We start from the raw sequence: 27084 nt of genomic DNA, 5'->3' as shown, positions 1-27084 counted from the left end.
AGTTTGGTTGGTATTACTGATAAAAGGGCTGCCTCTTGCGTCGTTATTTCGAACGTTTCAAGTGACGCAAAACAAACTAACCTTAAAGAAAAACTGTAATATTAATTGTTTATTTTTGGAAATATCAGTGGAAAATATTTAGATACTGTTGTTTAGTGTATTCCGAAAAGTCTAGTTTTAATTTTCATGTTATTGTTATTTTGTGTTTTGATCAATAATACAACAAAGTAAGTATTAAATTAACTATTCTTTCGTCAATTTTTATTTTTTTTTCCTTAGTCTTTAGTTATTAATAATATTGCTAATAAATTTCATTCAATTGACTTCTTCGGTAAATTTTGAACCTATATATTTTTAAAACTATACTTTTGTTTTATATGCGTTTCGTGATCCTCATCATTATTTTATTTCTCTAACTTCGTACTGCTTAGAACCTTTTATATGATTTGACAGTGCCAATTTGCATAATTATATTAATCAATAGATCATTTACAACATGAATATCAAAAATGATAAAAAAGACGTAAACATTGTGAGTAAAATTTGTAATTCTATTTTATAAATTTTAATGCGGCTACGAATAATTTAATTAATGGCAGCTACATATTTCTGATATGTCATAACTAGGAAAAAATTATTTTTTATGGTTAAATAGATTTTTATTTTGATATTCATATTTGGTAAAGATCAAAATGCCAATTTTTAACCTGTTTTTTAAACTAATATTATATGAAGAGACATAAACTGAAACTATTTATTAAAAAAAATTATTTTCTTTATTGGTATCCTCAAATATTTTGTTATATAACTAATTTTTTTCATTACTTTTTATAGTTAGTTATAGTATATAAGTATCTTAATCTGCTTAGATTATTTCTTATATGTTTTATAATACAACTCTCAACAAAATTAACATTTAGAAGGATCCAAATGATGAGAAGCAATCAAAGTAGACCTGGGCATATCAAGGCTTTGAAACAAACAAAATTAGGACCAATTTTTCCAGACAAAGGTTTCTCACATCAATTTTCTTCATAAAGATTATTTTGTGTGTTACTTTTAATAAGAAATAAACATTGATCCAAGAAGGCGATGATCAAGAGTGTTGAATTTAAGGTCCAGAGTGCCTGCAACATAACCTCCGTTGACGTTTTACTCCTGTTAACCAAAAAGCACACATACAGTTTGCTTGAAATTTTTTTGAATGAAAAGCATCGCCTTCTTACTGAATTACTAAACAACACATGGCTGTAGAAGTTATGTTGATTTGACAAAACATGTGAACAAACTGAATTTGAGATTGCAAGGAGAAAACTAGCATCTTCCTGATTTATGCACTAATATCAAATAATTCCGGAAGAAATTGATACTGTTTCAATCACAACTATGAAGTAAATGTTTTTCACATTTTAAAACATGTGAAATATTCAGCCACACCACTGAGACTGAGTTTCCTATCGATTTTGCAAATGAAACTTTGAGTGCTTTGAAAATAAATTTTGATACTCGTTTCTCGGATTTTGATTCCATTGCGAATCAAATTAAGATTTTTCAGAATCCTTTTGATACTGACATTGAAACCCTAGCCCCAGAACTTCAAATGGAAATGATTGATCTACAGTGCAGTGATATGATTGAGAATAAATATCAAAACTCATCTTTATTGGAATTTTATAAGAGTCTTCCACTGACACAATTTGATAATTTGCATAAATTTGCTCGTTGGCTGTTTTCTGTTTTTGGTACTACTTGTTTGTGTGAGAAGAACTTCTCCAAAATGAAGTACACAAAAAATGTTTACAGATCTAAATTAACTGATGAGCATCTTAAATCTCTTTTAATAATTGGTACAAGTAAAATTAGTCCACAAAGCCAAACTATTGTCAGTGGAAAATCTCAATTACATAAATCTCATTAGTATTTCATATGTCATTATGGTTGTTATAAGTTATGTTTTTATTTAAAATGTATAAAATATTAGTTGGATTCATTTCAATACTTTGTTAGTTATTATATACTGAAGTTACATTTTCTGCATATTATACATGTCTTTACTCATTACAATTCTGTGTTTCTTCACCCAACTTATCACAAAAACAATAACAATAAGCCTACAACAATGTTATGAGTAGTTAGCTCATGACCATATCAATGTAGATGTTATATTAATAATTGGAATACTTCAGTAAACTAAATTTAATTTGCTATAAAAATATGTTCTCTAAAAGGAGTTTTCAAGTATGCTAGCTCACCGCTGGCCGGACAAAATCTGGCCGCGGGCCGGATGTGGCCCTCGGGACGTAGTTTGGAGACCCCTGTTTTAATATAATGTTTTCATTATATGTCCCAAGTATACATATGAAGGTTGACACATTGCTACATATAACCAAGGTATGGTGGAAGATCAGGAAACATTTTTATGAAGGGATTGAAATTCATTACATGGGAAGGTACTGGCTATGAGAGTATAAAAATCAGGGATGCTGGTCCTCCCTACTGAAGTACATCAAAACTTTCCAGTCTAAGAATGAAAAAGAATTGTATCATGAAGTCAAGTAAAAAACATATACTAAGGAAACCAATACATTACCCAAACTTTCAAAAGTAATACCATAAATGATATAAAAGTTGTTTGATAACTGTCATATCGTTGCTAGGTTTCTGTCTAAGTATCCTACAGACAAAAATACCTGCTATCAAAGCACTGAGCTCCCATCAAAAACATCTCAATTATATAGAAGTGGAAGAAAATTAAGAGGCCAGAAAAGGAGTCCAGATGCCTTTTACTGACCTAAAAACTGTGGGGTAAGAAGATAAGAGTTTGGGAAGAATAAAAGCATTCTGGAGTTGTTTTCTTTGATTGTATTACTCCAGAAGGCCCCTAGGAATTTCATTACCGTTAGATACAAATATATTTGGATATCAGTAAAACCAAGCTGCACCTACTCACTAACTTTCTTACATTACTCTTACAGGAATCACGTGATTGTAATAACTCAAGTAACTGTTGAATGTAGAATACGAGGATGAAACTATAGTTTTATAAATTTTAAATACCTCGTCAAGGGATGTTGACGTTGAGTTTAAATTAGATGTAGGTAATACATTCCAAAAAAATCTCCAGGAAGACGAAGTTACATCAAACAACAATAAGACCAACAGTGAGCTATGGAGGTGAACCTATGGATTCTTAACAAATCAGAGGAAGAGAAGTGGGAAAGGAAAATACTCAGGACGATACTAGGAGGTAAAAAGGTGGGAAAATTATAGCTCCGAAGAAAAAAAACGAACTTTGGAGAAGCAGAACTAAGAAAAATAATAAGATTCAAAAGAATAGAGTGGGTGGATTGTATACAGAGAATGCCATTTTTTAGAACAATAAAAAAATGATGGACATAGAATAATAAGGAACAAGAAAAAAGGACGACCAAGGAAAAGATGGTATTCAGAGGTGATAGAAGACCTAAGAGAGAGGGGCGAATTCAGGAATGGAAAATGAAAGCCAAGAAGAAGAAGAAATGAAAGAGTGGAAGGGAATCACTTGCAAGCTATGAGCCTAAAAGGACAGTGTGTAGCATCTTTATGTATATAAGTTAAGTGTAGCAATATTAAGTAGTATGGATTTAGTACAGGAAACATGTACTCAAGCGGTAAAAGCATCAAAGGTCATTAGATATTTAAAAGAAACAATATGATAAGTACACAAAGCAAAATAAGAATTGACAAAACATGTGTTAAGACCTATTCTCACATATGTAACAGATACAAAACTCGAAACAGCAATAACAACAAAAAGAATAATGAGGAGGACTGAAATAGAAATGCCAAAAATAATGAGGGGAGTAAGCCTCAGATATTAGAGAAAAACTAGGTATTCATGATGTCTTAAGATGGTTTAAAGAATGTAATTGAGGTAGAAGAGATCATATCGAAAGAATAGAAGGACAAAAAACCAAACATATAAAGACCACTAAAAATATGGTATGAGAGATGTAGCTTATTGTCCAAAGAAGAGCTTAGAAGAAGGCTAAATATTTGGAATTAAACAGGACAAGGTCCTATCAAAAGAAAAAGAGATGTTTAGGACAGATACAAGCAATCACAAACACTGCCGTTTACTAGAACATTGGAATTAGGTGAGATCTAATAGATGACACAATAAAACTTAAAATTACATTCTATTTTTTTAATATTTAATTCTAATTTGTTTTTTACTGCAGTTTTAATCAATTTTTGGTTATTCAATTCATGTCATTTCAGTGTATTATTAACTATGTTGGAATTCTGGAACTGTTGGTGATGTTTATATTGAATTTACTGTTTATAACCACTGCATCAATATTTAATATTACACTGTATGGTCTTTAGAGCCAGATATGAATATTTGGAATACTCGAAGGAGTAGAAAAATCATCTGCAAGGCCGGCTCTACCCATCGCTGGTCCTACCCAACCGAAATCACATATCACCCGCCCCATACACCTATTATTACTCAAATGTTGCAAAAACCAAAACAATAATATAAGAAGACAAAATTTTTTGTAGGTGTTGGTATAGCGGTAGAAAAATATTGTAAAAGTAGTTCTTTCGTCTAATAATTTTCTTGTTGCCATTTCCTTCTATTTATATCTCTTATTGATTTGTTTATCTTCTTGATCCTTTTGATTTGAGATTCTTCACGTTAGATGTAGCTCTTTTAACATAATTTCCAATTTAAAATTATTTAAATTTAAAAAAATTGCACAAATCCAGACAGAGGTAAAATCTCTTGTGTGTAAAATCAATTAGTCGTTTAGTTGTAGGATTCAAAAACGTCCCTAATTTTTACCCACCTTTAATGTATCCTCACAGATTACCAAATTTTTGTCTTACATTAATGTTACTGTAAAGTAAATTTAGCTACTTAAATTCAAGGTTTATTGTATTCATTGAGATTCAATGTACACGATATTAATAGGGACCCACATCATAGATGATTGACCATACTTTTAGATAATTATAATCTTTTATACAATAGGATTTTTCAATATTTAAGAGTGGTCTGTAAACAGATAGATGTCTTAATATTCTGGTCAACGGGATTATTGAAACAATGTTTAACTACTTATTTTATTATTGAATAAATAGTTTATTTCAAAGTAGTTTTGATGTTTTAATATATTGAATAAGGTTAACCACCATTGGTTAGCCCGAAGAGTTACAGTAGCTTTCTTGTTAAACGGTTTTTCTTTGGGAATTGGTGTTAAATGAAACACATGTAATGTAATAAACATTTTCTTATTCAAACCTATATTCTTACATAATATACATAGTACAAAAAAACTAAATCGGCCTCTTGAACGGGCAATTAAAGGAAACATATTTATTACTGTACAAAAATTTATACTACTGTACATTACTGCGAAAGCAAATAAATAGTGTGTCCTCCAAATAATATACAATATATATATGGGGTGAGCATTTAATATACAAAAAGAAAAAAACCAACCAGTAGTTTTTTACAACAAAGGCAGGATAATGTAGTGCAATTTAAAGATAAACACTCGGTTTCTTAATATAGTTTCAACCATAATTATAAAATTTTGACAATTTTTCTTTTCTTAAGGAAATAGTATCCGAAACATGAGCTAAACGATGGAATTAATAATTACACTAATCGTTGTAAAGAAAAACACAAATCGAGATCATTTTCAACTCGCGACGCCCCCTCGTAACCCGCCGAGTCACATTATTAACCCCCTAAATTTCGATTGCACCGCCACTGACTCGCGATTAATTCCTAAAGTAATGAATTGGCACTTCGAAATAGCACTTGTATAAATCTAACACTCTTCTATTTAATAAAGTTTTTACCCACTTTGAATACTGAATAACAGACTGCTAAAAATATTCTTTTTTGACAGGCACAGTATACAATCAGTTGAAAAATAGCCATTGGTACTTTTTTTTTTTAATTTTAAACATTGATTTACAAAAGGCTTTGTGCAGCAACAGCAGAAATATCCGATATTAATCAATCGAGTAAAATATTTATACCGATCTGCAAAGTGAAAATATATATCATTAACTTTTATATTCATTTATCTAATTTTTCTTCTAAAAAAATCATATGAACCTAAAAATGTGTTAAAGAAAGCAATTAAGTTGCAAAAAAAACAGGAAATAAAGATTAATGACATTAATGGGTCCGTAAAGGGGTGGAGATTGATGAAAGGGAAAATATTCAATTGTTGAAATGTGAATATGAAAGGTATTTCTAAATCCATACAACAGATTTCAGGTGATCTATGAAATTATGATGGTCTTTTTCTATAACAAAATTTTCTCAGCATTGCCTTTTCAGAAATACCACCCCTATAAAGTGGTGAGTAAATTTGAGTTGAATAATTGTTTTGTATTCAATTCAATTAATTTTTAGCTGAAAATAACTAAAAAAAATTATATTTACGTAGACGGAAAATCATTTTTGTGCATAGAATTCAAATAGTGAAAATTAAATTTTAAATTAGAATAATTGAAGAAAAAAAAAACTGAGGTTACGTTACTGCGTATCTTGTTCAGGTGTTTGTTAGGACGTATAAGAAGTATATGATGCATAGATAAAGCTATTCGTGGAGATAATGATGCAGTATTTAGATTTATTAATATGGAGAAAGCTTTTTACAAAGAACAGGGTAAATTTTGACTGAAAGCTGTGAAACACGAGTTCCACTAATATAATAATGTTTCTTGTTCTCACAGACCAACTATATGTTGTGATCAGTAACCACCCTTTTTATGCCGGTTTACAGTAGTGTTAATACTGATCGTTATAAAAGGTTATCTATCTGACCCACCACTGCGAGTTAGCCTTCAAACGTCAACCTATACACCTCTTCGTTAAAAACAAAGAAGATTTCTGCCTCACGACAAGTGATAAAGCTGCTCAAGCGGTCACTCTATTGCGACAAGGTCAGTGTCAACAATAAGAAGTGCGGTTAAAATGACTCAGTCTGCTGTTTCCAGAGTTTAAAGTCGTTATCAAGAGACTGGTAACTTTCATAGAAGACGCGGTTCGGGAAAAAGATACAGGTGCACAGAGGGATATCAGCACATCGTTGAAAAATCGGACACTCACTGGTGTTCAAGTTCAATAAGTGATCAGAGAAACGCGAGATGTGGTTGTGAGTGGCTGGATAATCATAAGAATACTTAATAGACTAACATTGAGCCCCTTGAGCTACTGGCCCCAAATTAACCTCAGCCCGTCTACGTTAATTGGACTGAGGAACACTGGGGATCCGTTCTCTTCTCGGACGAAAGCAGAGTATGCCTGCATGGTAGTGATAGAAAAGGACGAGTGTACAGAAGACTTGGAGAAATATTCGCGCGTAGTGGCATAAAAAACGTGCGGTGGAAAGGATAAACGGCAAACCTACACATAGAAGAAATTTTAGGGAATCATGTCGTTCCCTACGCCAGTTTCATCAACGAAAACTTCATCCTAATGCAGGACAATGTCCGTCTACATTCTGCAGGTTCCGTACAGTAGTACACACAGGGATGTAATTGAGAGAAAAGTTCGAGCTAGAAATCCTACACCAGCCACGAAATATGACCTCAAAAATATTCATATTAATTTAAACTTGTATTTCCTTTTTTTCAGTGTTTAAGATTTCTTTTTGTTTAATATTTTTATACCAAAAAAAAACTTATAAACATTATCATGGACCACCCATTATACAGCTTTAAGATGCTAAAATCAGAAAAAGAATGGAACCCTGCTTCCCTTGGTACGAAATGAGATAAATTTTAAATAAGAATAATTAAATAAAAAATTTGAAACCGAACGATGTATGAAGAAATTGTTTTTGTGGTAATATTTATCTAATCACTACAGATAATTGTTAATTATTTTTATATATTCATATCAAAATTACAAGACATTTCAAAAAACGATTAATTTCGAATACTACGCGGATATTTCTGCGTATTGCTTGGACAAATTTATATGAGGGGCGCCGATAAAGTGGCGCGCGTACATTGAACAATGAAACAAAAACGAATTTTTAAATAGAATAGAGTACAGGTCAGGGCTTACCTGTTGGCCTATAGTTTCTACAAACAGGAAGGTAAACCGTGCATATATTCAGCATTTAAAAATCATTCAAATAAAAATAATAAACTTAAATAACAGGCACGTTTTGTACAAATATGTACATTGAGAAGAAACAACAAGAAAAGAAAAACACTTGTAAATATATTTATATAGTCTTCGGGAATGTAGATATATAAGAGGACGTGGTGTGGTGACCTCTCATATCTCACCCCTTTAGAGTCAATATCACACATTTATAAAAATCCAGCGGATAATTCGTTTTATTCGGCGGAATGCTTCGGGTTAGTCCGTGAAAATTATAATTTCCACAGTCCTACATTCAACATTAAATGTACCGAAATTTTGGTCTATCATAGAAAATAATCAAAACAGAAACTGGAATCTATGAATAGGAAAAAGAACACGCGACTATTATCACAATAAAATTCAGGTTGCCTCGTTAGAGTCCGATTTCGCCGAATTTTCGGCGTCGTTTGACGTACTACCATTACTCCTCTCACTGCTCGACGAGTCTTTTTCACTTTTTACATTCAGGTGATTGTTTATTATTGCACTTAATGTTGATAGCGAGTCTTTGACGGCGTGATAAATTATGTTTTTGATCTGGAGTTTATCTTCGTGGTTCGAATGAGTATCTGACAAATCGCGGAATTCTTGAGTCAAATGGAAACAGTGGGAAACGTTTTCGGGCGAGACGAAATCTTCCGCCACCTGGAATACAAATAAAAGAAATATTACTACATATAAAAACCATTGAAAGATTTTCCACCAATGGATAGTTTTGTGTAAATTCATTTACATCACCACAAAGAGTTTTTTTCGTTTTATTTCAAATATAAAATCCTCTTCACTTTTCCCTTACAACAAATAAAGTTTGCTATATTTCATACGAGGTAATAAAAAAGTTAAAGTCAATTATCTGAGTAAATTGAAACTATTTAATGCCCTGTATAATTGAAAATATTTACAAAGTGCCTGGAATTCCCAACAACCACCTCCACGTCCCAGAACTTTTCTTCTAGACCTTGGAGACAAACCTATTGAGGTTACTTTAACGACCTTTTGACAGTAATTTATTTCAGAAGGAAGCACGCTCATTACCTAGTTTAAATTTTATTAAAAGTAACTGATACATAACCTCAAATTGTCTAGAACTGTGAACAGTACTGTACAAAAATCGTTTATTCGTGATAAACTCAAAACCTATCAAACAGATTTTCCTGTAGTTTTCACTATTAGACAAAGTAATTCAAAAGAAAAATTTTTATACATATCAAGGTTGTCTCAAGTTGGTTTAAATATGAACCAGAACTCCCTATTGAGATTACTTCAACCACCTTATTGATAATACTTGATGTCAGAAGATAATGTCACCTCAAATTATTTGGAATCGTGAACAGTATTGTACAAAAGGGCATTTACTGTGATAAGCTCAGAAGTTGTCAAACTGAGTTCAAAGCAGTTTTCAATAATAGACAAAGTAACTCATGAGAAAAATTTTGGTTGAAAAATGATGCTAAAAGTGTCTGCCAAAAATCAACCCAAGTGGAAACTTTCGAAAACGCTATCAAAGTGCAAGGAAAGCTTTGGACTTCCATAAATCTCATCAAACACTCTTGGGATGATCTACAAGGAGCCTTGGGGTTCCCCACAATCAATTCCACGGACGCTCCCAAAACTTTCGACCACCTCCAAGGGCACTTGCAGAACGCACAACACCAGAGTGATTCAAAAGGAATTTTTTTTAGGCAACATGCAAGGTTTTGTATGAATTAATTAAAGTGTCAAAAAAAGTCAAAAGTCAAGCAATCGGTAATATTGCAAAGAACTATAAAAACAATAATTACATTAGAAGATAATCTACACTAAGACATCCATAGATATAGAATGCTCTACTACCATTTAAAATATGAAAAAAAATAATCATACCTTGATGCAATTGTGCAAATTTCTAACTTGATGCGGAGCACCTGCAGGAATGAAAACTGCATCTCCTTTACATTGAACTATCGCGTACCCTTCCACACCATACTCCTTGTACAATCTCTCCCTCAGTGGTCCGTCCAAATAACAACTTTGATCGTGAATGGGATCATTATGAGGTTCTAACCTTCCGCCTTTTTCGACGACCACTTTATTCAACAGATCTCTTATTTTATCGGCGTCTCGGGCGTTGTAGATATGCCACAAAGCACCCGGAAGTTCTCCTTTATCTCTGACGCGTCTACGAGTGAGTATATCGCAACCGGCCTCGTCGATGGCGCGGAAAGCTTCTTTAATATGTTCGTCGGTATCGGCATCTTTTGGTATTCCGACATACACCATCACGTTAACGGCATCAGATATATCGAGATGGAGATTCGTGGTGCCTTTGTTCGGATGAAGCGCCGAACCGTAAGCGTTGTACATTTTTGGACCCAAATCGGGACGTACGAAACATTCCGGTAACCTAAAAATAAAATAATATATTTGATACTGTCCAAAATCTAAAAATTAAATAAACTAACCTGCCGGCGAGATTCAGTCTTCCACCCCGATGAGTATACTCCGATAGAGGTAAAACTTTCATCAAATCTGTATACCTTGAAGGTAACATCTCAGCAAAATCTTCCCCTGGCGGCCAGTCCTTCAACTTGAGCAACATCGGTTGACCTCTGTCGTCCTTTAATCGTTTACTGAAGTGATCAAATCCTTCCCAAAATTTACGCATCGGTTGATTAGGTACTACTTTGCCTGTCATACAATTGACTAGATCATTTTTATCGTCTCCAAAATCTCGAGCGAACGCTTCGGGGTTCCACAAATCGGAATTGAAGTTGCGGGTTACGTCGGATACTATGACCGGTTGACCGCGTTTCCATTGGTCCTGTAACAAAAAAAATTGATGTTCAGATTTGGTTCTTTCGATATTAATACGATATTGGTCTAATTACAAAACTTTCTGTTGACTTCAGGTGCTCCATATAAGAACAGGTTCAGTATAGTTTGCAGCTAAAACCATAAGTGATTTATATTTGAATTTTAGATACCCACTGGGGATAGAGGTATCAGCAGGGTCTTTCTTAATCTATACAAAACTCCTATGTTTTGGTTGAATCGACACCAAATGAAACTTGAAATAAGAACAAATGCTGCCTATGTGGCAGCTCAAAGTGACTTTTATTGAAGGTAAAGGAGAATAGAAGTCGTTAGGGGAGTTCTTGGTCAATACAGTCCCAGTTTTGAACCGAACGCATGCGACATGGATACAATAAGAGAACAAATGCTGCAGGTTTTTTAGCTTAAATCTATTCCAAATGACCTTTAATTCAACTCTGATAAAGACATGGGATAGTGAGGGCAGACTAAGTCATTACAAAACTTCTTTGTTTCAGTTAAATCGGCATTGAATTAAACTTTGAAACCAATGAATGCGATATGTTTAAAATAAGAATAAATGCTGCACATTTTCTAGCTCAAATTTTGTGTAAGTGACTTTTATTCAACTTTGAGAGAGACAGAGGTTAGTGAGGGCATTCTTAGTCAATACAAAGCTTTCATGTCTCTGTTAAATCAACATCAATTGAAAACTTAAAACCCAAAGTACGCAACAAGATTGAAATAAAAACCCACGCTTCACCTTTTGTAGCTCAAATTTCTCAATGGTGATATATTTAAATTAATGTTTAGGTAGTCAGGTGTTTAATACAATGGACCTAGTTAACAGGTGTTAAAATTTTTAATTTGTTCATAGGGTAATATTGTGTCAGCTCTTATTTATTTTAACAAAAGAATTGTTGTCTTTACCAATTAATAACTGGGACAACAGGAAGGTGAAAACAACAACATATATGTTTTGAAAAATTCGCCACAATCTTTTATAGGCTACCGTCGTTCTCGCATAGGATTTTTTTGTAAAATGATGCATATTTTTAACTATATCATAGAGAAATTAACAATTTTGCTAAAAATAACCGCTGGGTAGAAACTGTTTCTATGGCGAATACAAAATAATCATATAATGAGTAATGCTGCAGAACTATTAAACGAAAACGTGGAAAATTCAATTAGGACCAAAAAATAGTACAAAATATGTTTTTTGTTCAACTAACCTGAAAAATTTTGTAATTTTCTTTACACATAGGATCACTCAACCTCAGTAACTTTCCATCGCACAACCAACTATGCGGCGTATTAGGATACAACATTTTACTCTCTGTCAACGTCATTATCCTTATAGGTAATTGTACTCGTCCTTTTCCTTGCCAGTTGTACCGCCTAATAAAATGTTTCAACTCGTGTTTTGGTTCCGTTGGGGTTTCAATAGTCTTCTGCGGTACGCTGTCCTCTATAACGCTAGAAATGACGTCGTCGAGATCGGCGGGTTTGGTTGGAGGAGAAATTTTCTTCTTCGATTCGTTTTTGTTGATTGGAGAAGCGGCTCTGGAACCGTTTGGTTTGTGAGAGGGTCGTATGAGTAGTTCGCGTAAAGTCGAGAAGTTCCCTTCGTCTTCACTACTGCTGCCTTCCTTTTTAACCTCACGATCTAGACCGGAATCTATATAGAAAAAAAAATTAGAAACATAATTTGAATATATACAAACTCATACAACTCACCATCCTCATCTTTAAATTCCTTTTTAATTCCATTAACTTTGTCTCCCAATATTGATCTGACGATATCCCTGACTTGCTGGTTGCTGTTTTTGTTGGTGACAGATTCTTTGGCTGCTGGGCAGGCACAAAATTGTTCGATGCTCCATAATTCCCTCATTTCGTGTACCATCTTTCCTAATTTGTTAAGAGAATCTCCTGCTATTATCTGTGTCAACATTAATTTTTCTTGTTCGTGAACTTGACGATTTGTACACAGGAGCCAAGAATATTCGTCACGATCTTTGTTGGCTTCGCTCCATACTTTAACGGTGCCTCTTTTTCGACTCTATAAATAACAAAAAGACACAATATTATCAACAATAATTTCGATATCTGGAAATGATCAAAATGAAATAAATTGTAAAGAGAGACACAGGAAAGATTCTAAACTACTGTGAAAGAGGAAGGGAAGATAAGAGCATTAATAATGAATAGGGAGAACAGCTTGTGTTACACACTAAAAAAGGTCATATTGGGACATAAATACATGGACGAGGAAGCCAGCAATACAATAATAATATGCACATTAAGAAAGAAGAATGAAGCTAAGATGAACACTATTGAGATGAAACACCAAACGAACATATCGGGAAAAAAGAAATAAAACCAAAGAAATTAGAAAGTCAAAAAAATTAAGTCTTTCTTGAGGTCTCGATTCTGATGTAAAAGAAAACAATTTAAATAATTGATATGAAAAAAATATCAGATTCAGTTCACATTTTCCGCTTTATTCGCCACGACCTACCACAGAATGGAAAGATAAAACCAAAAAGTAATATTAAGGAATAAAAGGAATAGATCGAGAAGTCAGTAGTTAGGGACAAGGAATAAGACAGCAGTAGTAAAAAGAGAAGTAGAAGAGGAAGGTTAGGTTGGGTTAACAGGGTTATCTCCACTTTTCAGCCGAGATCCATTCGGAGGCCTTAGGCTAATTGTGATGCCCTTGCTAACTTTTCAGTCAGCAGTAGAAGAGGAATAAGAATCCTTATTTGGCACCTGAAAACATAGAAGAAGAATAGGAGTTTAAAGAGACTTGGTCATTGGTACACTTGTTCGATTGAACAATTAGTAACTATCACTAATCTACTAATTGTAGAGATGAGTAGATTTGAGGCATTCTAAAACTTTCTAAATCTTTGTGAAGCAGTTGACGTTAAACTTTATATTAAATTGTTGGTATGTCAGATAACCACGTGTATGTTTGGTGTTGGTAACTAGCTTGCCTCCCAGATAGCTCAGAGATTAAGATTATTTGCAAGCTGGACTATGATTTCTTTGGTTTGGTGATCTGCAGTTCCCATAGCAGCTATGTGACATGGAAGCCCAATGAGAGAACACGTTTTGGACTGTTAGATAACCAATGAATCGAAGAAATAGCATCAGTATATACAGAAATGCTGAATATGTTGTAAATTTCATTAGTATGAACAAGTACGAGCTCATTTTGTCAACATAAGTGTCAGTTTTAAAGGCAAAGTATAGAAAATTAAAACAAAACAATTGAGATTATCGAATAACTAAGCATTAAAGGTATCAATACTTACTGCGGGTGGATCCCAAAGAGGAAAAGAGGTTAGGGTTCAAGTTGGTAGACTAGTGTTGTAATATCCAGGATAATTAACTCTTTTCTGAGTTACATTATATGTACTCAAACATGAACTGTTATTTTTGTAAAATTTCTAGAAATGCTTTGAGTGAGGTATCAATTAAAGCATGTTGAGTTGGGATTACATGGGAGGGGGGACATAATTGACCACATTATTGAAAAATCTCGTCAACAGCAGATTGAATATATTTTATGGGAACAGTTGTTGCAAAGCTAATGCTAATACTGACCTATGAATGAGAACAGGATAGTGTACCTTTAGAGGAAACATAAAAGTTACCATTAAAATTGTATCGGTTGAGTTTATGTAATATTGCACCTTCAATATCAACAATAGTTGCAGAAGGTCCTGATTATTGATTTATTGTGGGATGATAAAATACAGAAGGATCATAGAAAAAGGTAAACTAGGGAGATTGTGGAATTCAAACTTACCTTATAACAATCTATACAAATGACAAAACCGCATTTGCCGCATGCCCAATGGAAATTGAACAACGTTGTTTCACATACATCACACATTTCACGAACACCCTGTACCACACGTTTCCACGCAACTGTTTTATCTAAAAAATGAAAAAAATAAAACTGTAAATCATGCAGGTCAATCAAAAGTGGGCAATGTCAGTTATTTCGAGCTACAGTCGCGAGAATATTCTTTTATTTGGATATATTAGACGCACCTTTATAAATTTTATTTCATATCAGCGACTACGGCTCGAAATACCTAATTGATGATTCGCAATTGGAAGTAAAAACGGCGCCTGGTTGTACGCGTTTAATTTCACTAGTTTCTAAACGTGAAGGTTTCAAACTGCTCAGAGGAGATCCAATAAGATCGAAACCAATTAGCCGATTGCAATTGCGAGCTATTAGAAATATCAATACTGTACGTTTTTTAGTTTCCTATGTAAGCATAAATAGAAAAGTTGCTATATGTTGTTTTGGTGGACAGGCAACTTTACAAAGTAACATATAAAAATTATTAGTTGGAATAGCTGAATCACTAATGTAGAATTCAACTTACCTTCAGATAAATGTTCGGAGTAAGCTTCTTTTTCTTGTACCAATAAATCACAAAAATGATCACCGACTTGTTTTAATAAAAATCTAGAGGTTTCTAAATCGAGATCGGATGGTGGATTATCAGAATTTGGAAGCCACAACCTCAAATCTTCCTAAAAATAAAAAAGAACATCCTATAGTAAAATTATCTGTACCAGTTTGAATGAGTAAAATGGGTTATATTATAATCAGTTAGTAGTTTACATCAAGGTACTTCAAGAGTAGCAAATACTAAATAGCATCATGTTACATTTATATCAGGTTTATACCAAGATGTGGAAGAATGTTTAAATGACTTGACGCCATTGGTGTCAAAATTTATTACCCTCGTAGAAATTGAGTCGAAACATAAATAATTTCTTATCAATGTAAAAATGGAAGAAAATATCAAGCCTACGTTCCTCCCTTAATTAGGAAATTTCTGAAATACAAAAATTTTTCTGGTTTAACTCTATTCAGGATAAAAAAGTGTTTAATTTTTTTTATACACATTCTGTCATACCTTTCCATCTTTAGTCATCAATGTCCTTTTGATTTTATATATTTCAACTAGAATTTGTGACTGCTTTGTTACTGTGGTTCCTTCTAAACAAAATGATACATGAGAGAAAAATATCGAAGAGGATGATAGACAAAACAGTACACAAGATGGTCGAAATATCTGATAAATGACCCACGTGGTGTTATCATCCGATGCAAGCATAAAACTTATTATACTCAAGATGGCCGGTGACACACATGATATATGCTGATGGTGACATTTGACAAAATGGCGGACACCGCTGGTGACCGTTGACGTTCAAAGTGGTGGATACCATTGACGACAGTTGACTTTCAAGATGACGGATACTGCTGGTGACAATTGACGTTAAGGTTGGTGTACACTGTTGGCGACAGTTGACTTCCAAGATGACGGATACTGCTAGTGGCAAACGACGTTCAAGATGGGAAATACCACCGGTGACAGGTCACATCAAAGACGACTGATACCGCTGGTGAAAATTGACTTTTCAAATAGCGGATACCTCTGGTGACAAATACGTTTAAGATAGCGGGTACCACTAGTGACAGTTGACGTTCAAGATGGCGGATACCGCTGGTGAAATTTGACTTTTCAGATGGCGGATACCATTGGTGACAAAAGACGTTCAAGATGGCGGGAGCCACTGGTGACAATTGAAGTCAAAAAAAGGCAGATAACACTAACGACTTTTAAGACAACAGATACCACTAGTGACATGACTTAAAAAGTTACTTTCGTTTCAGAATATATTTTGCTTATCTGTGGTTAAATTCTTACCTCCATTGCGTCCTTATGAGGATCCGAAAATCCGGCGATAGCGAGTTGTCCACTTTTGGTGTATCTCAATCTTCTGAAAGCGTAAAACCTACAAAATATGTTGGGCATATTTTTGGATCGCTGATTCGGCGTCCATCTACATTCCCTGCACTTTGCCAATTTGGGTGCCACCTCGAAACAAGGTCCGTCTTGCAAGAAGCTCTCTCCGGTTTTCTTCAATTGCCCCACCGGTGGTTTGCGAAAGGGGTCACGCGGGGGCGGTACGTCGTCATCTTTACTTTTTTTCGGTCGTGGCTCCTCGCCTTTGTCGTTTTTTGACCCCTTCGGTTTTCTACCGCGTTTTCGTTGTTCTTTGCCTCCCAAGTTTCCTGATTTTTTGCTGGGCGCTGATCCGCTCGCTCCTGAGTCGCTGTCCTTGTCGCTGCCGCTTTCTTTTTCGCTGTCGCTTCCGCTTTCGCTGGCCGCCGTCGGCGTTACTTGGGGTCCGCTTTTCCTCTTCTTGTCGTCGACGGCTTTCTTCGTTGCGGACCCCCCGCCTTTTTTTCGCTTCACTTTAGGTGGTTTTCTTTTGGGCGGTGATTTTCTACCGCGCTCTTGATCGCTACTAGACGAATCGTCGTTTTTCGCATCACCGTTCACTGTCGCTTCTTTAGCAACCTTTCTATTTGCTGTTTTATTCGAAAAATGCTTCACTTTACTTATGCTGTTAACGGCCATTGAACCTATAGAATGTATAGAATTAACCGGATTCTCTTTTACGGGCGTAGGAGGAGGAGGACTCGTTGTCGTTTTGATATTTAATGGTAAAGTTACACAACTTCCCGAACCGATTACTCCCGTAGTATCTTCCGCGTCTTCACCGGTATGCCTTTGCAACCAGGCCTTTTTGAGATGTCTCACGGGATAACTACCACTAGAAGAACTCTTCGTAGGTCCTGGACTGTTTGATTTTTCTGAATCTATCATGCTCGTATTCACTTTCACTGGCGTACCAGGTTGCTCGTCGGTAGGACCTGGCGTTACGCTAGTCGGAGGTGTAGGTGTCGATGCGGTACTAACAGGCGCTGGACTACTACTACTAGTCGGTACCGTCGGAGTAGCGGGTTTAGGACTTTGATCGCCGACCGAAACGGGACGCGGTGGTTCCACCGTTACCGCGGTAACACTAACGTCGGGCAAATTTTCGGGTAGTACCACTGACGACATGGTAGTAGTAGGCGGAATCCTATATGCGGCAGTATTCACGACTGTTGTTATCGTCGTAGTGGCACTAGCTATCAAAGGGCTCGGTTCGCTCACCCTGGACAATTGCGGTGGAGTTGGGGAATTATTATAAATATTTAAAGTAGGAGGTGACGTGCTGGTACCGGGTTCTAGTTTCCGTTTTTTCACTTCTAGACAAACGGGATTTCCGGGATCTCCGCATACGGTTATCGGGGTACTCGATTTACGTTTTGGAGACACCGCTTGGTTATTGTCTACTTTATTCGAACTGATTCCCAAATCTAGCGGTTGGGTTTGAACCTGAAATTTAATAGTAATTAGAAATAAATATAATTTTTGTTTAAATTGAATTTACCTGTGAACTAGAAATCATAATTGGGGCGTATGGTTGATGCGACCTCGTAATCTGTAGTGGAGCCGAAGTCGCTGTAGGTGGAGACGTTCCGGGTCCGACCAGTTTAACCGAGAGTCCGGCGGGTACGTAACCTGGTGTCGATCTATCGAAGCGATCCATAACGCCGGACGTGGTTATCGGCGTCCGACTATGAGCTGGCGGCGGACACGTCATAACTGCGGTAGTCGTTTGGTTATGGATGGGATGATATTGCGTCACTTGTTGGTACGGCGACGATGAAACGGAAGAAGAAAGCGGCGGTTTTGCCGTTAGAGAAATAGGGGAGTTGTTTTCGTGAGAAGGGCGAGTAATTGGTACGACAGTTGCACCACCGCCTATAGGAGGTTTACCAAATATCTGATGAGGCGCAGGACTACTGACTTTCGGTTTGGAATTGGAGACGGTCGTAGGTGCGGAAGTGAGCATAGTATAACCGGCTGTCGTGAAAGGATAACTCACTTTTGCTGAAAAGAAATTGACATTGACAACTGTGTCTGACATTTGGTTAACTTTATATTATACATATAATTTTTAAATCAGTCCAATTGACCAGCATTTCCTCTTCTTCATTTTCAACAAGAACAAACTTCAAATTCAAAAATATAAATATTGTAAAGTTTTACAAAAATAATTTTGTTTACCGTCATTGATTATTTTGATTTATTTTATTTTAGGCAGCATTGTTTCTAGGGTTCCCATTACTGAACTTCTGTTTCTTAAATTTCTTTGGTTGGATATAGTTAGTAAAACCACAACTTTGATTCTGTAATCCTTTATTAGATTGATTTTAAACCATTTGTACAGATTTTTAAACAAAATGGTCAGGCAATCCCAGTTCATTCAGATATTACAGCTTCATTTGGATGTTTCTACTTTATTTGAGGTGTTCTTGATTCAATCACTTGTCCAGGTTTACTTCCATATTACCTCAAACAGTTTTATTTTGCTGAAAACCTGTTGTTTTACTCCCATTTGTCATATTTTCCTTCCTGGACTTCTGTTTGTTGAATTTATGATAACTGGATCATTATTTGTCTAATTTTTTCAAGACTCCTGTACCTCTTTGTACCTAAGTCATTTCTTGCCCAAATTCATTACAATTTTGTCTTATGACTCTTGGAATCCTGTTGACGTATTTGTTTTGCATATTTTCGTTACTGGACTCCCGCTTGTTGGATTCCTGTTCACTGGAATCTTGATTTGTTGGATACTTTTGAATGTACACTTTTTGGGCATTTTTGATTTTATCACATTCTTTTTTCCTATTTTGTCATACTCTAGTTTCCGAGTTCCTGATTGTTGGAATTGTGTTCACTGGAGTCCTGATTTGTTGGATATACTACAATGTATACTTCTTCCTTTATGATAAATGTTCTGGACATTTTGATTAAACCAGATTCATGTTGCTTGACTCCTGTTTGTTATATTCCAGTTTCTGGGCTCCTGTTCGTTAAATTCCTGTTCACCGGAATCCTGATTTGTCGGATACCTTAGAATGTATACTTTTTCTTTCTTCCTGCTTTATGGGGAATGTTTTGGACATTTTGATTGAACCAGATTCATGTTACTAGACTTCTATTTGTCATACTCTAGTTTCTGGGCTCCTATTTGTTGGATTTCTGTTCACTGACTGAGTCGGGAGTTCCTGTTTGACTTGGGGTGTTTTGGGCATTTTAAGCTAAAAAATTTTGTAATATATTCAAGGATATATCTTACCTGAACTGTGGTAAAGCATAGCCTGGTTATCAGTTCGATATCTTATCTCTGGACTTTGATGGGGTTGACTATGAGGATGTTGTTGATGCGGACTTTGTCTTTGATGATGCGGACTTGAAACGTGACCTGAAGATCTGTGATGACTGGTCGTTTTTCCCAAATTTTGCGCTTCCACGTGATGGTGAGGACTAGGCGTGTGAGACAAGTGATGAGGCGATTGCGTCGGACTCCTATACTCGTATATACTTTTAGTTTGCCCGGTAGGACATTGATAATGTCCCAACATTTCGTTCCTCAATTTAGGACTGAGAGAATGGGCGACGGATACGCGAGGTTCTAAATGATGGGGAGTTTTCGCTTCGTGTTTAACGATCACAGAGTTCTTCATTTCGCTAACCATGGCGGTACCGTCTCTATCTAATGGACCGGTTTTAGTCACTACCAAACCCGTAGATTGTTGTGATTTGTGCATTTCTGATTTTATCTTTGGTTCGAAGAAGGTGTTCGGAGAATGGATACTTGGATGGTAACCGTACATGTTTAAATCCGTCTTAGGGATCGGTTGATGAACTGATATTGCGGGTACTTTTTCTACTGAAGGTTTCGATGGTATACCTCGATGAGCTGGTGGTGGGTATTCCACTTTGGGGGGTATGCTAGCCGTTCTTTGAACCTGTAATGAAAATACCATAATAATTTGTTGCAAAAATATATTTTAAGATTTGTAACTTACAGTATTATAATATCGATGATCTCTGTTGTCTCTAATAGACGACATGTGCCTTTGCTGCTGTTCCCTGTGATGCATTTCCTCTACCACTCTTTTTCTATCGTCTTCAGAGAGACTAGATGTTCTTGCTTGGGTAGGTCTACCCGTTATAGGGTTCCACGGTTCCCTCTGTTAGAATTAATTTGTATTAAATACTAGTTTATTCTATATTTTTGTGTTATCACATTTTTTGAAATATCAGTTTGGTGTTTACATCAATGTACTTCAAGAGTAGCAAATACTAAATAGCATCATTTATATCTATATTTATTTTGATCGAGGTAGACAAGACTCACTACTTACCTTTGGTTGAGCTGCTCTCAAAGATTTTTCAAAATGATTATGCAGCGCTTGTTCTTGTCTTTCCTTCTCCAACTCCTTCTCCCTTTCTTGCCTCTCCCTTTCCATCTTTTCCCTTTCTTGTTTATCTCTTTCTATTTTTTCTTTTTGCTTTTCCATTTCCTGGTTTTGCCTTTCTCTATACAACCTCTCTTGTCGATCCCTGTCCTGCAAGGCGAGAGCTCTTTCGGCTATTAATTCTTCCGGGGAGGCAACTTGGGCGGTTGCGTGACTGGTTTGTTGGGCGGCGGCTAATAAATGAGCTGGTACTCCGTACGGAGCCGGGTGAGGTCTATTCTTCCACAACATATCAAATTGAGTTGCAGAATGGTATAGGGTATGGGAGCCGGTTAAGTGGGGATGATGACTGGCGAGGGGTACATGTGGAGCCATTAGCGAAGGCGGCGGGGGAGGTACAACGGAATAAGCGCCGAGAGCGGAGGCTGTTGAGTGTTGGGCCGCGGCTACTGAGGCTACAGACGACGAGGGGGGCGGCGGGCCGGCTGACGCGCTGGCTGGGGTATTAGAGTGTGACATTAGTAGCGTCTGGAATTGAATAAAATTTAATTAAACCATAATATCAATAATAATATAAATTGTTTGTATTACTATCAACCGACATCGTTCGAATTGACGTGGATTCAGGCCAATAAAATATAATATAAATTCACTGGCATTCGACCTAGTTTTGTCAGCCAATTTATGTGTACTGTCACTCAAATTATCTTTTATTCTATGGAGACGGTTTATAGCGCGCAATTAACGTTGTGAAATTGCGGATTAACGGAATTAAAAATTAGTAAACAAACCGAGTAAATTTACATAGGTGTAGGTCACACTCTAAAATCTCGTCAAATTTAGACTGAGAAACTTTTATTGAATTTATAAAGTACCGATAAAAGATATTAATAATGTGCCAAAACTGTAATATATACTCGTATAAGAAACGACACAGAGTAGTAGAGAAGCTCAAAATATGACGATTGGAAGGAGTTTATCCCTATACCAACTTGCATCCTGACAAGTTCTAGTGCCTTGAAGTAGAGCACAAATTTCAAAAAAAAATGTATGAAACAGTAAGGGCGTTAAGTAATAGTAGATAAGTAGAAGACGATCGAACTATTCTGAGGGTTGACCTAACTATGAAATTTCACAAAAGTTTTTTTATCTGTCAGTTGATTCAAAATTTATTTTGATACAATGGATAATTTAGTATAATAAAAATTAATAGCATTAAAACTAATAATACTGGCGCATACAGTGTCCCAAATGTGACATTTCTACTTAAGAGGGTTGAGAAGAAATTAATTTTTTTCGAAATTTTGGGCCCTACTTTGTACTTGGTGCAACTTGGTATAGAGGTAAATTGCATCCAATCGTCGTATTTTGGGTTCCCCTGTACATCTCTACTCCGCGTCGGTTCTTAAGCGGACACCCTGTATATTTATATATAGAATAATCTGAAAAATGCTAGATAAATAATATTTTGCAAACCAAAAAAAAAAAAAAAAAATAATTGAAAATTTATTAGTAAACAAATTTTTGTAGCATATTTGAATAAAACGTTGTACTATGACCTCTAGGTTATTAGGGTATTCTAAGAAACTCCTTATTGGTCTACAAGGCATGTCTTAAACATACTAAATAGGATAAACATTTGATCTTCGTGGTAGCTACTCCATAATATTGATTTCAACATCTAGGTAATTTTATGAGTAGATCTGTGTGTGGACGTGCATTGTCCGATAAAAGGGGCAGCTAGTTCCATTATATCAGTCTGCGCCTTTAGAGAAATTTCCCTTCAGACAATGATTTTAATAATATTAGTTCAAAAGCATAATAGTCTGCAATAAATATTGAAATAAGCAAAAATAGTCTGCAAGGTTAAATGTAACAAAATAACGAATTAGTACGAAAATAACAAATAAACTATGACTTATCCAAATAAAGGAAAAATTTCATTACAGATTATGCACATAAGGTGAGAAAGGCTACAAAGAATCATTTTATGATAACATACAATTAGTTTTTCTACAGAAACTGAGAAAGAAGCTGATTCAAATGTTTAAGAAAATATTTAAGACAACATAAATAAATAATATTGAAAAAAAAAAGATCAGATTTAGATATAAACTCAAATCCGTATGCAGCACCAGATCACTACCATCAATACCGATATTGAAACATTCTGGAGCGGGTAACAAACCATCTAATTGAGTTTAATGCTGCAAAAACCCAGGCTGTTATTTCTTCAAAGAAGACTGGCACTGCAGCTTAGAATTAGGTCCTGTCTGGACATAAAATATCACCATAACCGCAAATTCGCTTGTTGGGTGTTGAGGTTGGAAGCAATATGTCCTGGCATAGTCACGTGGCCGATTTAGCTAAGGCAGTTTCACAAAAACTTGGAGCCTTCTTTAAGACCAATATACTCCTCCATTTTTGAAATATTGCCTTCCGATTTGGAGCTCGGCTCCCTGGCACACCCTGAAGACGCTCGACTCAATACACAGAGCAGTTCGACTTATAGGCGATCCAGAATTGACCAGATACTTGGACAGCTTAGACCATAGAAGAAAGGTCGCCGACCTGACTCAGTTTTACTGATACTACTACGGCAAATGCTCTTCCGAGCTGTCCAACATAATCCCTAGGTCAGTATTTTCAAGACCTACTCAACAGACAGACGTGGCTCATGAACACTGAGTTCGCCTACAGATGATCGGAACTTTAATTTATCAGTACTCCTTTCTTTAGAGAATTGCAAGCTACCAAGGCACGTCTTTCCCAATCACTAAAACCTGCAGAAGTTTAATATTAATATCAACAGGCATCTCCACACTGCAGGCACTGCTCGAACTACTAGAATGTAAAAGGTTTTACCTTCATGTGCTTGCGTTTTACATAAAAAAATGATAAATCGAAGATTTGAGACTTATTTATTGAAAACCAGTCTTTTCATATCCTGGTTACAACTTTAGATGTTAAAAATCTCTGGATCACTGATGATGCTGAAATACACTTAAAATTATTATAGGGAGAAATGTAACATCAATATTTTCTTCATTTACTGTTGTTCTATTTGTCATAATAGCAGTAACGATGCTGAATACACTGTTTACACGATCACTACACCAGCACTGACGCACGTTTCGATAACCAAATTATCTTCTTCAGATACCGAAGGTAAGCAGTGTATTCAGTATGAATATCGCCAACGGTTTCAGAAATTCCAACTTAGCAGTAATGATAATATGTGCACAAACCGACAACTTTAATGTTTTCAATTCCCATACAGATTTTTTTGTTCTTTTTGCACTTATTTTCTTGTGAAATTAATCACACAGGTGCCTAAATTCAAACCAAAGAGTTTGTTCATAATACTCGCTTTTAACAAAGGAGAAAGTATCCTCTGCTGCTTGAACAGTGGAATGGAATTATCTTGTGAGTAATTAAAATTAACCAAATAATCAGTTCTCTTGATTTGTGAACATCAAATTGTTCTTTCAATCAAATTTGAAAATAAACTAAATTAATCGTCTGGCTTTAAGTAACCATGGAGATTAGACTCACTTCAAAAAGAATTATTGGTATAATTTTTGAGCTTACAGGTGAAGGAATGCCCTGGTATGTACACGATTTAAACATGTTTTATTTTTGTTCTCCAGAGTTCAAACTTTTCAACGAGGAAATTGGTATTCTAATCATTATTTTCAATATATCAATCAATAAGTCGTTTGACTGAAACATAAATGGCGCTGCCATTGTCAAATCCATATGACTTTTGAAAGACTATATACTTATATATAGTACCAATAACAATTAGTATTAAATATAAGTACCAATGTTATCAGTTTGATGAATTTAAACGTGGTCGTACAGACACTGATGATGATGAACGTTCTAATCGTCAATTGAAATTGCGTGAGATAGCTGAGGCTATAAAGATATCAGAGGGCATTGTGTTTACAATTATGCATGAACATTTGACGATGAGAAAGCTTTTTTAGCGTGATAAATCAGATTCTTTGCGTCGATATGTGACAATGGATGAAATCCATCACATTACTCAAGAATCAAAACGATCATCATCTGAGTGGACTGGAACCACGTCCGAATCGTCCAAAGGCTCAACAGTCAGCTGAGAAGGTTACGGCTTCAATATTTTGGGATGTACATGGAATATTGTTCATCGACTATCTCCAAAAGGGAGAGACAATCAATAGCGAATACTACATAGAGTTGTTGGATCGTTTCAATGCAAATATCAATGAAAAACGGGCTCATTTATCAAAAAAGCACTGTTTCACCAAGTCGATTGCAACGATGGTTATATTGAACGAATTACAATGGAATTGTTCCCTCATCCACCGTATAGACCAGATATGGACCCCAGAGACTACTGGCTATTCGCTGATCTCAAAAAAATACTCGTTGATAAAAAATTCAGCTGATATGAAGAAGCAATTGCTGAAATTGAAGCCTATTTTGATGCAAAAGACAAATCCTTCTACAAGCACGGCATCGAGAAGTAAGAGAATCGATTTTTTGCAAAAAATGAGTTTTTCTTAGTTAGTAACACGACTTATTGTATTAAAGTGGAGTTTAAATACGAAAATGCCTAAAAGAACTGTAAAAACGTGGGGGTTTTATGTATAACAAACCACATATACAACAATTTTTTGTTTCGTCATCGTGGCTGATCTCATAGTTTTGGTACTGATTTTACATTGTTCTGATATCTTCGGGAAACTATTTAACCTGCTCGTCATTGACAACTCCCAAATTCTCAGGAAAAAATTATAATTGGATAAGGAGAAAAAGACTTTTAATGATATTCGGTATCCAAGAGATTTATAGGAATTTAAAATTTCTTTAAATGGCTGTTCGTAGTTTGCACCCATATTGTTGCACGAAAAAAAACCTCAATATACTTAGGAGAGAGTTCCAAGCTCTATGTTTTTGTTTAGTAAGTTGGGTCAGTTACATAATTTGGAAAAAACTTGCGTTAGGTATTGAAATCCTTCATCCTCTTGATGCATAACCTTCACAAAGTTTCTTATTAGCTCAAGGTTAATGTGAAACGGAAGAAAATTGACATTGTTTCGGTCTTCAAGAGGTATATACTTAAAATTTTGAAATTTCGGACTCGGACATATCTGAATTTCAATAGGGATCTCAAAATGTAGTCGAACAATTAAATGTAGCTCGTCTAGCTTCAACCAGGCGTTAAAGTGGGCTTGGTAAACTGTTCCTCGGAACTTCCTGATGAATCATTATCATCTCCATTATTTACAAAAAAATATCTTGTCGATCCAAAGGCACGTACTGGTTCAAATTTGGATATTTAATCTTTTTTGGAATAACCTCAAACTGTCACAAAAAAATACTTCTTTCCACTGCAATCTATTGAACCAATGATACTTTACAGATGTTTGCCTATCCGATTACAACACCAAAACAAGAGAATAAATAAACCACTCTTTATAAAAAATTTCTGCTTAAAAATATAAATTTTGTAAACCTTTCTGATAACAAAAAAAGGATCTGAGCAAAATATCGAAAAGTGGTACATATAATGAATATTTTTTCGATTATTTGGAACATATGATTTTTATACAAAAATTTTCTAGGCTAAAGAATTGATTCGTGTTGAAAATATTTCAAAAATCCTACTAAATACAATTCGCACTATTCATAATAGATTATAGTTTTTTATTAATAATATTGCTAGATTTCGACGAAACCAACACAATTATGCATTATTTTATTGAAATTCCATTTTTTCCAAATGAACATTATGGCTGAAACAAGCTCGTTGGGATGCCCCGGTGATTGGGGTAAAAAGGAAGGTGACTCGCTCGTCATATTGGGATTGGCTAATCCATTATTGGGACCAGAGCCCATTCTTGTTGTTTCTCAACAAGCTCTGCGGAGA

At 35.4% G+C, this 27084-nt stretch overlaps 1 protein-coding gene across 1 annotated transcript in view; it reads right to left on the bottom strand.

Moving 5' to 3' along the window:
• Window positions 1-5261: 5261 nt before the first annotated feature.
• LOC130441959 (probable JmjC domain-containing histone demethylation protein 2C) overlaps window positions 5262-27084 on the bottom strand; it is a 318988-nt gene continuing 297165 nt past the window's right edge. Inside the window, exons 11-22 of the mRNA XM_056775886.1 lie at window positions 21111-21692; window positions 20772-20936; window positions 20039-20711; window positions 18284-18786; window positions 16705-18228; window positions 15367-15517; window positions 14775-14905; window positions 12695-13019; window positions 12190-12635; window positions 10606-10964; window positions 10028-10547; window positions 5262-8809 (exon numbers count right to left, since the gene is read on the bottom strand). Of these exons, the coding sequence (XP_056631864.1) occupies window positions 8525-8809; window positions 10028-10547; window positions 10606-10964; window positions 12190-12635; window positions 12695-13019; window positions 14775-14905; window positions 15367-15517; window positions 16705-18228; window positions 18284-18786; window positions 20039-20711; window positions 20772-20936; window positions 21111-21692 (5664 nt within the window). The 3' untranslated portion in view covers window positions 5262-8524. The remainder of the gene's footprint in view (window positions 8810-10027; window positions 10548-10605; window positions 10965-12189; window positions 12636-12694; window positions 13020-14774; window positions 14906-15366; window positions 15518-16704; window positions 18229-18283; window positions 18787-20038; window positions 20712-20771; window positions 20937-21110; window positions 21693-27084) is intronic.

This window comes from Diorhabda sublineata, chromosome 3, assembly GCF_026230105.1.
Source record: "Diorhabda sublineata isolate icDioSubl1.1 chromosome 3, icDioSubl1.1, whole genome shotgun sequence".
NCBI classification, from domain to species: Eukaryota; Metazoa; Arthropoda; class Insecta; order Coleoptera; family Chrysomelidae; genus Diorhabda; species Diorhabda sublineata.
This window is presented reverse-complemented; position numbering and strand designations above follow the sequence as displayed.